Source organism: Hyperoodon ampullatus (genome assembly GCF_949752795.1).
Source record: "Hyperoodon ampullatus genome assembly, chromosome: 7".
In the NCBI taxonomy this organism is placed as follows: Eukaryota; Metazoa; Chordata; class Mammalia; order Artiodactyla; family Ziphiidae; genus Hyperoodon; species Hyperoodon ampullatus.
The window spans coordinates 14,237,526-14,250,880 of NC_136920.1; the positions used below are offsets into that span (position 1 = coordinate 14,237,526).

The following is a 13,355-nucleotide window of genomic DNA, read 5'->3' on the forward strand; positions in this document are numbered from 1 at the left end:
ACAAAATTTGCCCTACCAATATTTTTCTACATTTATTAATATTTATGAATACAAAAGTTATAGTGTATCTGAAATTCCTTATATTTTACTTAAGCATTTCTCCATGTTGTTTCATAATTTTATAATAATAATTTAAATAATATCAGTTATTCCATTAGGGCTTTCTTTATGTAAACAAATTATAATGGATTATATGCCTGAAGATGTTCATTGAAGCATTATATTTCCAAATACTGAAAACACTGCAATAAATGTGCTTGTAATAGTATAGTTAGATTACTTCTGGTGTCTTAGTAGTGTTGTAATGACTATCTATTTTTTTAAATTAATTAATTAATTAATTTATTTGTGGCTGTGTTGGTTCTTCATTGCTGCACACGGGCTTTCTCTACTTGCGGCAAGCAGGGGCTACTCTTCGTTGTGGTGCGCTTGGCTTCTCGTTGCGGTGGCTTCTCTTGTTGCAGAGCATGGGCTTTAGGCACACGGGCTTCAGTAGATGTGGCACACAGCTCAGTAGTTGTGGCTCACGGGCTCTAGAGTGCAGGCTCAGTAGTTGTGGCACACGGGCTTAGTTGCTCCACGGCATGTGGGATCTTCCTGGACCAGGGCTCAAACCCATGTCCCCTGCATTGGCAGGTGGATTCTTAACTACTGCACCACTAGGGAAGTCCTGTAATGACTATCTTTAAACATAGAATTTTCTTCTCTTGAATTATTTGTACGGATTAATTTCCAGGATTGAAATATTTATATATTTAAAAGAAATCTTTTTTTCTTAATCTTTATTGGAGTATAATTGCTTCACAATACTGTTAGTGTCTGTTGCACAACAAAGCGAATCAGCCATATGCATACACATGTCCCCATATCCCCTCCCTCTTGAGCCTCCCTCCCATCCTCCCTATCCCACCCCTCTAGGTCGTCGCAAAGCACTGAACCGATCTCCCTGTCCTATGCTGCTGCTTCCCAGCAACCAACTATTTACATTCGGTAGTGTATGTATGTCGATGCTACTCTCACATCACCCCAGCTTTGCCCTCCCATCCCATGTCCTCAAGTCCATTCTCTATGTCTACCTCTTTATTTCTGCCCTGCAACTAGGTTCATCAGTACCATTTTTTTTTTTAGATTCCATATATATGTGTTAGCATACAGTATTTGGTTTTCTCTTTCTGACTTACTTCACTCTGTATGACAGACTCTAGGTCCATCCACCTCACTACACATAACTCAATTTCGTTTCTTTTTATGGCTGAGAAATATTCCATTGTATATATGTGCCATGTCTTCTTTATCCATTCATCTGTTGATGGGCATTTAGGTCGGTTCCATGGCCTGGCTATTGTAAATAGCTGCAGTGAACATTGTGGTACATGTGTCTTTTTTTTTTATTGCGTTATGCGGGCCTCTCACTGTTGTGGCCTCTCCCGTTGCGGAGCACAGGCTCCGGACATGCAGGCTCAGCGGCCATGGCTCACGGGCCCAGCTGCTCCGAGGCACGTGGGATCTTCCCGGACCGGGGCACGAACCCACATCCCCTGCATCGGCAGGGGGACTCTCAACCACTGCGCCACCAGGGGAGCCCTATTTTATATATTTTTTAATTTTATAAAACAATACTTTAAATCATGCATCCAGTTAGGAACTCTTGTATTAGCTATATTTTTCTGAGATATAATTAGCAGATATTTTCCTCAGTTTGTCCTTTGTCTTTGTCTTTGCTTATGATATTTTTTCGTCATGCATAAGTCATTCATATGTATTTTTAATGTAGCTAAATTTATTAGTCTCTAACTTGCTTTTGAAATGTGAGCTGTTTTTAATCACAATTTTCTCATTCCTCGATCAAAGAGGAACCTATCCATATTTAATTCAAGTATTTGTAGGGTTTCATTATTATATTTAGATCTTGCATTGATTTGGAAATTATTACTTAATATTACTTTATTTTTAAATATTAGGCACTAGGGATATAATGTGACCAGAGCAACAATATCTGGTTTCTTTCAGAGCAAATGTTCCACTGATGGACGACAGACCACAAAATTTCATATAATGGAAAATGTTATAAGGACAATACAAAAGATGAAGTGTATATACAGGCTAAAGAGATGCCTCTCTGATAAGATGATATTTGAGCTGATTTCTGAAACACAAGGTGAAGCTAGCCATATCAAGGCCTGGGGCAGAACTGTACAGGCTGAGGGAATACTCAGTACAACGGCATCGAGGAGGAATAGACCTTAATGCTTATTAAATGCTTACTGTGAACCAGGCACAATATGGAAACACTTTACCTGCATTATCTCATATATTTCTTCTAAGAGCCCTTTGAGGTAGGTATCTATTAGCACCACTTTGAATATGAAGACCCTGAGTTTGGGAGAGTTTAAATCATTGGCCTCTTCTCAGTCTCTAACTTGGTTTAAGGTCTCACAGTGCAGTAGTGAACCTTTGATTTCTCTCTCTCCAGGCTTTCGTGAGAAGGACAAGAAGCCGTATTGCCGGAAGGATTTCTTAGCTATGTTCTCACCCAAGTGTGGTGGCTGCAACCGCCCAGTGTTGGAAAACTACCTTTCAGCCATGAACACTGTCTGGCACCCAGAGTGCTTTGTCTGTGGGGTCTGTATACTCACTTATCTCTTGGATTTAGGGAAAATCAGGACTCTCCTTTCTGAGAGGCAGCTGGTAAGAGGGTTCACAGCTCGGGATGAGAATTTGACAGGGGCCTTCTTAAAAGAAACACAAAACACAGCCTCCGTTGTGGGCATTTGCTTATCTGTCTTGCAAATGGGAAATATTCTAGCCTCTATTTGTCAAGAACCCGAGTGAATTCCTGCACCGGCAGGAAACTGGCAGGGATTTCAAGGCTGAAGTTTTGCTGATGATTTTACTGTTTGACATCTGCCTCCCTTTTCTTTTTCTTCTCTCCACCACCCCACCCAGGACTGCTTTAGCAGTTTTTCTACTGGCTCCTTCTTTGAACTGGATGGACGTCCCTTCTGTGAACTCCACTACCATCACCGCCGAGGAACCCTTTGCCACGGATGTGGGCAGCCCATCACTGGTCGCTGCATCAGTGCCATGGGCTACAAGTTCCATCCTGAGCACTTTGTATGTGCCTTCTGCCTGACCCAGCTGTCGAAGGGAATCTTCAGAGAGCAGAATGACAAGACCTACTGTCAACCCTGCTTCAATAAGCTCTTCCCACTGTAATCTCAGCTATACCTACACCCTCTTCTGATTTGCTATAACATTTAAACCAAGAGAGGAAAGAGTACATTTGTAGTTACTGACCTTCTGCTCAATAGGCTTACAGAGAAAGCAAAGGTGATGAACTAATAAGGGAACGTCTAGATGTTACATGACTAGGCTTGTGGTATTAAGTTTTGATTTAAGGTCTTACTTTTTTTTTTATCAGGTACTTGAATTTAGATCTGGGACCTGCTGTCTAGTGCCTCTGCAGATGTATTTTCCACATGCACACATTCATTCCACACTGGTTTACTCACATTTCTCCATTTTCACCCCTATGATGACTCTACTCAGATATTCTCTTTTCTGGCCCTCATAACTGGGTCTTTTAAGCTACCCACATTTCCCTGTGACTCACTTTCTCACAATCACTGCTGCAGACTTTATTCTTGCTGTTAGGAATCATGATATCACTCTTAAGCTCCTTGCATTTCCCTTCAGTGTATTTCTTTTTCAAGAGAAAGTAGATTTTTAACTGGACAACTTTGAATACTGACATCATTGATAAAGTAGCTTGTGGTTTTAATGACTCAATGTCATATTACTTTGGTAAATAAACTTTCTGCTTCCCATGTTATATACTAGGTACAATGTGCAATTAAATTTGTATCATACCCCTTGTTTACTTCCATACAATAAACACTTTGTTTAAATCAAAAGAAATTAAAAGGGGGACTCCTAGTCACTAACTTTTCTCTTAATTTGGATTCATAACATTCACTTTATTTTATTTTTTGCACTTTGGTGATTGATTAAAAGATGGCAAAGCTTCTTAAAAGTTTTTCATCACTTTGTTTACCTATGGAAAAAGTGATTTCCTCTAGGCAATTCCAAATTCATATTTGCATATGTATGAATATCTCCAAACTCATAAATTTGTATCTATTTGTCCAATTTTCTTGGATATCAATTATATCTCAATAAAGCTGTTTGAAAAAATGAAACATGCATCTTCCTTAATTCATAGTTGTCTCATAAAGACAAACAAGATGGCTGTTCTTAGAGCATCTCTGAAGAAAGATGCTATAAAACCTCATTTCACCATTTTCCAGTTAGAATTAGGAAATCCCAGGCCCACCTAAAAAAAATCTCCACTTAATTATTTTTTCCTCTGAAAAATATTATAAGTAAAATTGTCAGGCTATTAAAGAATCTGACTTTCTCATGTCCTATCTCAAGTCAGCTTCAGAAGGAGTCATGCTTCCTCAAAACAAATATTAATAAGGTCTATACCATATCTCTCTTACCATGATCTTAAAAATAACTGTTTCATTATTTGTTATTAAAAAATTTTCAGGGACTTTCCTGGTGGCACAGTGGTTAAGAATCCACCTGCCAATGCAGGGGACACGGGTTCAAGCCCTGGTCCAGGAAGATCCCACATGCTGCGGAGCAACTAAGCCTGTGTGCCACAGCTACTGAGCCTGCTCTCTAGAGCCCACGAGCCACAACTACTGAGCCCACGAGACACAACTACTGAAGCCCATGTGCCTAGAGCCTTGCTCTGCAACAAGAGAAGCCACCGCAGTGAGAAGCCTGTGCACCACAACGAAGAGTAGCCACCACTAGCAGCAACTAGAGAAAGCCCATGCAGCAACGAAGACACAACGCAGCCAAAAATAAATAAATTTATTTTAAAAAGTTTTTTTTAATTACTGAGGAAAACTCCTTCACTGGAGGTATTTTTAAAAATAGGGCTGACTTTGATGTCTTTAGATTATTAATGTGGGCACAGAATTTCTTGGAGAACTGAAATGGATTAAATGATTCTTGCTAAACTTTATCATTTTGGTCTCCTTTATTGGAACGGATGATAAGGGGCTTTTGAAAATTAAAAGGAAGTAGTAACAGTTAATTCTATAAAGTAGGAACTCCAAAGGCATCCAAACTATGTGGGAGGCCACCCAGGTAGGGAGCCAGCAGCTGGGTTTTTGTCCTGTTTGGCTGGCTGAGAGTACCAGACTAAGCAAAATGTGTGTTCGATTTCTAAACATCCTCTTTACTGCATGTGACTCTGTGATGTCATTTGCAGATGTTCATATGGTAGCTTTGGGAATTTGACAAAGGAAGCTTGGGTTTTAACCCTTAAGAAAGAACATTCAGGTGCTGACTTTTTTTTTTTTTTAAGGATTAGCTCTTTTGAGATTTCAGTAGAAGCTATGTATTTTAAAGTTTCGAAGAAAAACCAAAGTTAACTAAGGTGAAATTAAGAAGTGAAAACTTTTTCTTTTCATATTGAAAGTAAGTGTTTATATATTTGTTCAAAAGGAGATGCTGCCTTCAGGACCAGGGTTTTAGCAACAAGGAAACCACTCAAAATTTTAAAGTTCACCTGTTTAAAAAAATACTATTCTCACACTGATATATACCTGTTTACTCTTGGTTCTGAGTAAGTTATAGCTTTTAAAACATAAATACAGGGAACTCTACCTAATGCAGTGTGGTAACCTAAATGGGAGGGAAGTCCAAAAGGGAGGGGATACCTGTATGTGGATGGCTGATTCATTTTGCTGTGCAATGGAGGCTAACACAACATTGTAAAGCAACCAAACTCCAATAAAAATTAAAGAAAAATGTAAAACCTACCCTCAAAAGACTGGTTTTCTCCACCTGTGAGGCTATGTATTTTTATAAAAGAATGTGCCGTAGATTGGGAACTCTATTCTCAAGGAGGAAATCCCCAGTTTGGCCAATGATTCTTTGGAATAAGTATAGAGTCCTCCAAGGTGATACTTCGATAAAGATGGCAATCATTTTTCTATATGAGTTCTAGCACGTAACCTTGTAGGATGGCTGCTGGCTACAGTCTCCCTGTTTGTGACCAGCAGAAGAAGAGAGAGTAATTTTCTCTATCTTTGCAAGCAAAAATCCTGAGATCATCCTAACTGTACTAGCTTAGGTCACATACCCACCAGTGATTTTTGCTGGGGAATTGTACCATGCAGCTTGCCTTAAACCAAACTAGATCATTTCCAGAGTTAGGGGCAGGACTAAGTTTCTAAAAACACAAGGGCTCTGTGGAGGAGATGTGAATATTGAAAAATCTGGGAACTGGTAAAAAGAGGGCAATCTTGAATTTATATGACTATATGTTCAAAAACAAAAATATTAAAGAGCTTCTGAGTTTCAAGATAATATGGGAGGTAAACTAGATCTTTCCAGTGCCCTGAGGGAACATGCCTGAGAACTTTACAGGATGTAAAAGCAGAGGAGAGCCAGGAACATGATGTTAAAAGCAACATATGGCAGAGATACTGATCTTCCCTAGGCCCTGGGGGGTGGGGTGGGGCACAGCATTAAGAAACATCAAAAAGCAGCTTCAGTGTGAGAATCTGAGAAGGGAGATCTAGCTGAAATAAAGGTGAGAAGGAGTGACAACTCTCTCTAGGGGCAAGTGTCTCAGGTGTGAGCAGGTCCTTAATAAGGACAGAGGCGGCAGCCACTAAAATATGAGACTAAAAAGGTGACTCCTTACCCTCAAAATATTGTGGAGGTTGTGTTATTAGATAAAACTCTCCATCAGGGCAGCATGTAAGTGCTGAGAACCCAGAGGTCAAAGGGGAAATGGAAATCTACTGGGATCCCCTGGAGGAGGAAGAAAGAATTCTCAGATCAGTGCTGGTGCTTGAGTTGTGCTTGTTACAAATGTATAATTTTGCCCAGAGGAAGCAATGTCTCAAATCTATTCGGTAATATACTGTTAATGTAGGAGTTTCCTCCTCTGCAGTTATGGTAAATGCATGGTGTTTAAATTAACTTCCTGTGAAAAGACATCTCCTAACTGCATTTAGGTTGACAGGCCATGGATTCTGATAATTGCATAGACATTCTGGCATCCTGGTGAGAGCAATCCATCTTGCCTCCCTATTTTAGGTATCACCAAATCTCAACAAATATTGCATTCTAGGAATAACATTTCTGCCTGGGAAAACTATCCCAATTCCAGTGAGAGATATCTCAGATCACGGGTGTAAATGATACAAATCCTATAGCTGAGAATGAACAAATCAAGAAATCAAACAGGACTTTACTTCCTGTAAACTTTAACTCAGAGTCGGTGAGACAATTTGATTTTGGATTTTATTGCCTTTGGACTTTGATATGCTATGTTGCATTATATGACAGGACTAACTGGGGATATGAAATAGAATGGAAGGACATTTCTCAGCATCATTTTTTTCAGTCTAGTTTCTCCACAAGGAACTGCATGGCTCCCATTTTTCAGTCCATGTGCATAGGTGGGGCTGACTTTACCCTCAGCTCCAAGTCTCAGGCCTGACCAGTAAATGTTCTTTGTTCTTCTGGATCAAGGTGATTGGATCAGGGGTAGATATGTGACCCTAGCAAAGCCAATCAGATTGCTCCCCAGGACCCTCCCTGGACTTACTGGGAAAGAGGCCCTCTGATTTGTTTAGGATTCTGGCTCCGAGGATATTAAAACCCTTTGCTGCTGAGAAGTAGTATCTTTAGCATCACTTGGGGAGCCTGAGAACGAAGCCTACACAGAGGAAGGTAGAGATAAGTAATGGAGAGGCAATGTCTTCTTTTTTTTGAGCCACTCAGTCTTAGCATATCAGCTTCTTAGCTTCAGACTGGGAAGCTGTAACTTTTCTTTTTTTGCTTCAGCTGATTTGAGTTGGAATTGTGTCACCAATTAATTGAGTAAGCAGAACAGACATATTCTTTCTTTTGTAAACTTAAAGTATTGTGAAAAAATGAATAAATGAACAAGTAAACTCTATAGTGGTACAGAATGTACACTGCATGTCACCATGAAAAACAAATAGACCAAAAAACTATCTGCTCACTGCCCAGTACTTTTTACATTAGAGCACAGTGAAATGCTGTATTTTTTAAGTCTGAGGCATCCTGTGCATAGCTCATATATTTAGAAAACAAACTTCTTGTTCCTGTCCAATTTGTTAGTAAAGTTGAGTAATGTGTATCAATATCACTAAGGGGGCAAAAAAGAGGGAAGGGTGCTGCCATCCTCTGAGATGCAAAAATGTGTTGAAAATCATGTTATATATGCTCCTTTGTCTAGTGCCCCTGCATAGAAAATGATTAAATCTTTAATGTTACTGTAATGCTGTGTATTTGTAGTGAAAAATAGTTTAAAAAACTTGATGCCTTACTTGCAAACAAAAAGGGAAAAAGATTGGAAAATTATAAGAGAATTATATTTACCTTTATCCCAAAAGCTGGTACTTGAAGAAAATTGGGTTTATAAGGTCTTGAGGAAGAGAAAGAAGACATTTATAGTGATGCTGAGAGGAGATTATAGGGATACTTTTTAGTGCTCTGGAGGTTGAGGGTGATGGTTTTCATTATGTCCAATGACACTGGGAAAATATGACTTTCCCTGTCTGGTGCCCTTGCATTTTCAGATATGAGTTAAGAAATATCGGAGGCTGAAAAATAAGGTGGGGGAGCTTAGAGGGAGAGAGGTTTTCCTAAAATAATCTGAAAATTTTGAAAGAGAGGGAAAGAAGGAGGGGAGAAAGTTATGGGATATACAAGAGAACTTGTGAGTTGGACAAGGTGAAATTTCCAGAGCTTCCAGTAAAGAAGGAAACATGGGGAAACAAGAAGGCTGACATACAACACACTCTGTGAGGAACAGTGGGGACACTACGTCTCATCCTGGAGTGTCTTTTAGTTTGGGTTTTCCTAGAAGTGGACCCTGAGACTAGAATTCGTGTGCAATAGTCTATTTAGGAGGGTGTTGCTGGATGTACAGGTGGTGGGGGGCGAGGGAATGAGACAGCAAAGGGCCAATTCAGCATTCGTTAATGAACAGGTTGCTGCTGGGGAAGTTGGAGCTCAACACTCTTCGTGACCTCTGAGGTTTATTGTAGACCACGTGGGATGCCAGCCAGTCCCCACCCCCACCCCTCCTCTGCCTCCCTCTATGCAAGCTGGACATGCTTCTGACCAAAGAAAACCTTTAGTCTGAGTCACAGGTGCTTGCAGTAGGAAGCATCAGCGTGCCCCTGGCCATGAGTACCACCAGATATGTAATCTTAGAGCATCTGTTGGGGAAAGTTATAAGGAGGTAAGCATGTAAGAAAAAATTCACTGGAAAGGTCTTCGAGCCACTGATGATCACATTTGGAATGGGTCGTAAGCCATTTGTTTGCAGAATTTTAAAATGTTCCCAGTTCTAGAAAGCTTAATGCATTACACTAGCTTACAGCTAGTGTAGTAATGGTGGAGGGGATTTAGGGAGGAAGAGAGTGGGCAATGGGATTATTATTTCCGTTTTACCTGTGGAAAAATGATCAATTACATGAATAGGCCAAGATCACTCAATTTTAGTGATAGCCCTAGAACCAGGCCAATGTCTGTTTAGTAGCCCTTGCCTGGGACACTTTCTTTTAGGCTTTACTTCAACAGTGTAAAATACATCTCAGAAATATGTCCCATAACTGATTCACTTCGTTATAAAGCAGAAACTAACACACCATTGTAAAGGAATTATACTCCAATAAAGATGTAAAAAAAAAAAAAAAAAATTCCTAAACAGCTCTCCTAAAAAAAAAAAAAGAAAAAAAAGAAATATGTCCCATGAGGTGAATTTTCAAGGGATGAGTGAGGGCACTAGGGCAGGGTGATCCAGTGGTGCAGCCTATGTTGTTTAGGGGTATAGTGGCAAGAACTGTAGCCTTGGTATCAGACAGACCCAAGTTCACAGGCCAATTGTACCACTTACAAATTATGTAAACATTAGTTAAGCTATTTATCTTCTCCGAAATTCAGTTTCATAATATGCTCAGTGTGGGTAATAATACCTCCCATGTGGGTTTGCTGTGAGGATTAACCAAGATAATAAGTGTGAAAGAGCTTTGTAAACCTCCAAGAACCATACAAAAAAGGCATTAACAAAATAGTCCAAGAGATATGCAAGGAAGTCAGTATAGCTTCCTTCTGCAGAATTTCCATGGAGACTGTGAAACCATGGCAGGCTTTTAGTTGTTTTTGTATGATTTTAGAAATCTTTTTTAGGGATAAGGATGCAAGCTGATGGAATTGAAAATGCTGGGAGATTAGGAGAAGAGCTTAAGTGTGAGCTGCTAATCTTCCTTTGCAGCAACATATTGACAAAGTAATGCTCAAGACAGAATGATTTCCATGGCACAGGAAATCCATCCAGTTAGCTGCTTCCCCTAGATAGAAAACAGCGAACCCAGGTTAAGGAAGCAGAACCAAGGGAAAAGAGTTCAGGAACCTTCCAAGGCCATGATGTTCACTGCCTGTCAATGGCTTAACCATAATTCAAGCGAAATTCCCAGGCATCATTATTACTTGTATTAGTTTTGCCAGAGGTGCTATACCAAAACACCACAGACTGGATGACTGAAACAGCAGAAATTTATTTTCTTGTAGTTCTAGAGGCTGGAAGTCCAAAATCCAGGTGTCAACATGTTTGGTGTCTCCTAAGTTCTCGTTCCTTGTCTTGCTGATGGCCACCTTCTCTCTGTTGTCCTCACGTGTCCTTTCCTCTGTGTATGTGTCTCCCTGGTGTCTCCGCCTCTTCTTTTTTTTTTTTTTTTTTGCGGTACGCGGGCCTCTCACTGTCGTGGCCTCTCCCGTTGCGGAACACAGGCTCCGGACGCGCAGGCTCAGCGGCCATGGCTCACGGGCCCAGACGCTCCGCGGCATGTGGGATCTTCCCAGACTGGGGCACGAACCCGTGTCCCCTGCATCGGCAGGGGGACTCTCAACCACTGTGCCACCAGGGAAGCCCTGGGGACAGCTTTATGATGTGGGTCTTGACTTCAGGTGTAGGCTTCTGTCCAGCTCTACTGCTTACTAGTTCTGTTACCTTGTGCAATATCATCTGACTTTTTATCTTCTCTTTGTTCATTTACTCAGTGGACATGAACACCTCTCTTGAGATATATTGTGGAAACTAAAACTGCGTTAGAAGGGTAGCTCTAAGGATGATCAGAGTTGAGAAGTATTTTTTGGATGTTTGTGTGCTGAGAGGACGAAGGTCACAGAGATGGAGATATTGGAGTCTTAAGATGAAGAAGGTAATCAAACTAGATACAACAGGGGACAGATGAGATGGAGGCTGAGATGAGGTGTTATCCTAAGGAATAAGGATGGTCCATCTTCTATGAGTTTACATATGCAAATGTGCTGTGATACAGCCGATGGCTGTTGGTTTCCTCTTTATAGGCGAGGGGGAGATATATTTCAAAGCACCAGTTTAAACTGTTTCTTTTTTATTTTTCACTAACAAAGAAGCCCTCAGGATTTGCAAATCTACAAATAGATAATTTTCCATTTGTATTCTTTCCATTTTTATTCTTAATGAGAAGCATACAGTGCTTTTTAACATTACCACGTCTGGTGATCTGAATGTTAGCTTGGTGAGTTAAAGACAAATAAATTTGCCTTAAGTGAGCTCCTCACATGACATCCCTGTTCCTAGTCCAATTTCTTAAATAGAAAATCAGGTAGGACTTGCATAATTTGGTAGGCAATTACTGTTTACAGGACTGTTCTAGGTTCCAGGGGAAAACCTAAGATAGTAAGACTTAGTCTCTGTCTTCAAGGAGCTTACAGTCTAGGAAGAGCCACACATTCAGCCCTAATACGAGCTTGTCCATACAGGAGGGTTTCTTCCTTGGCAGCAGAGGTCAGGGCAGTGAAAGACGAAGGACCTGCAGGTGGGAAACGTGGAAGTATTCAGTTCTGGGAAAGGAAACAAAAGGAGGCAATTTGGAAAAGTGATATAAAGAGAAGGAGGCACACATATTTCTCAGAACCTCAGAGAAAAACTTCATGGTAGAGAAGGCTTTAATTTGAATCTTCACGTGGAAGCAGGAAAAGAAAACTGGGGCATTCCAACCTGGGGCAGGGGTGTGGGGCAGGGCGGAGAAGCATGAAGTAAGGCAAAGGGGAAAATGTGCCTGATATGGTAGGTGGAGAAAGGAGCTCCTTTATTGAGGATCTAAGGTGTGCCTTTCCGGGTGTGCGCGGATAAAGTAGGATACTTGGTAGTAATAAAGAGAATGAACATAATCACACTACTCTATATAAAACAGATAATCAACAAGGACCTACTGTAGAGCACAGGGTACTCTCCTCAATATTCTGTAATAACCTATATGGGAAAAGAACCTGAAAAAGAATGAATATATGTATACTTATAACTGAATCACTTTGCTGTACACCTGAAACTAACACAACATTTTAAATCAACTCTACTCCAATATAAAATAAAAATTAAACTAAAAAAAGGAAGAGAAATAAAACTGCAAAGGTTGGTTGGGGCTAGTTTGCTTTGAATGTCAGGCTGGAGAGGCTGCACATTAATCTGTAGGCAACATGCAAGTCATCGAAGTTTTGAACATGGTGGATTGAAGGGAGAGTGCAAGGCAGAGGGAGGTGGGACCACGCATGAGGTGAGGTTCCAAGCTTCTCACGCACGCTCCATTGTCCCATCAGATTTTGTCTACAAAATACATATTTGAAGAGAAAATTATTAATAATTTGAAGATGACAACTGCAGAGCATTAAAGCCCAAGGATGGGGCCCTTCTGAGCATGGGTCCGCACGTGACTACACTAGATGCATGTCTGTGAAGCAGGCTCTGGAGTGGCCTTTAAGAATATTGTTTCAATAGAATGGAGGTGGAAATAGTTGAGGCTATGGTGCAGTAGACTGAGGATAGGATGGGAGATGATGTGGATGATAACGGTAAGGGTAGAAGGAGAGATATTCATAGAGCATAAAGGTCTATTAGGGTGGGAGAAAGCCTTTTGAGAGTTTTGGGGAAAGGATGGGTAAATTAAGCATGCTTGTGGACACATGGGGTAAGAGCAAGTAAGAGAAGGTATGAAGGATGGGACTAATTGTTACAGTAAAGATCTCACAAGAGTAAGTAGAGATTGGATCAACGGTATAGATGGAGGGGGTGGGAAAAGAAGAGGGCACGGTCCGAGCTAGGAAGGCAGAAGACAGCCTGAATTTATTTTTTTTTATTTATTTATTTTTGCGGTACGCGGGCCTCTCACTGTTGTGGCCTCTCCCGTTGCGGAGCACAGGCTCCGGACGCGCAGGCTCAGGGGCCATGGCTCACGGGCCCA

General features: G+C 40.7%; 1 protein-coding gene across 2 annotated transcripts in view; it reads left to right on the forward strand.

Annotated features, from left to right (window-relative positions):
- The window catches only part of LPXN (leupaxin), a gene marked incomplete at both ends in the record, with an annotated part of 45,386 nt that extends 42,170 nt beyond the window's left edge, over positions 1-3,216 (forward strand). For both annotated transcript variants that reach the window (XM_079707933.1, XM_079707934.1), the window contains 2 exons: positions 2,474-2,622; positions 2,947-3,216. In XM_079707933.1, the coding sequence (XP_079564059.1) occupies positions 2,474-2,622; positions 2,947-3,216 (419 nt within the window). The remainder of the gene's footprint in view (positions 1-2,473; positions 2,623-2,946) is intronic.
- Between the last annotated feature and the right edge of the window lie 10,139 nt (positions 3,217-13,355).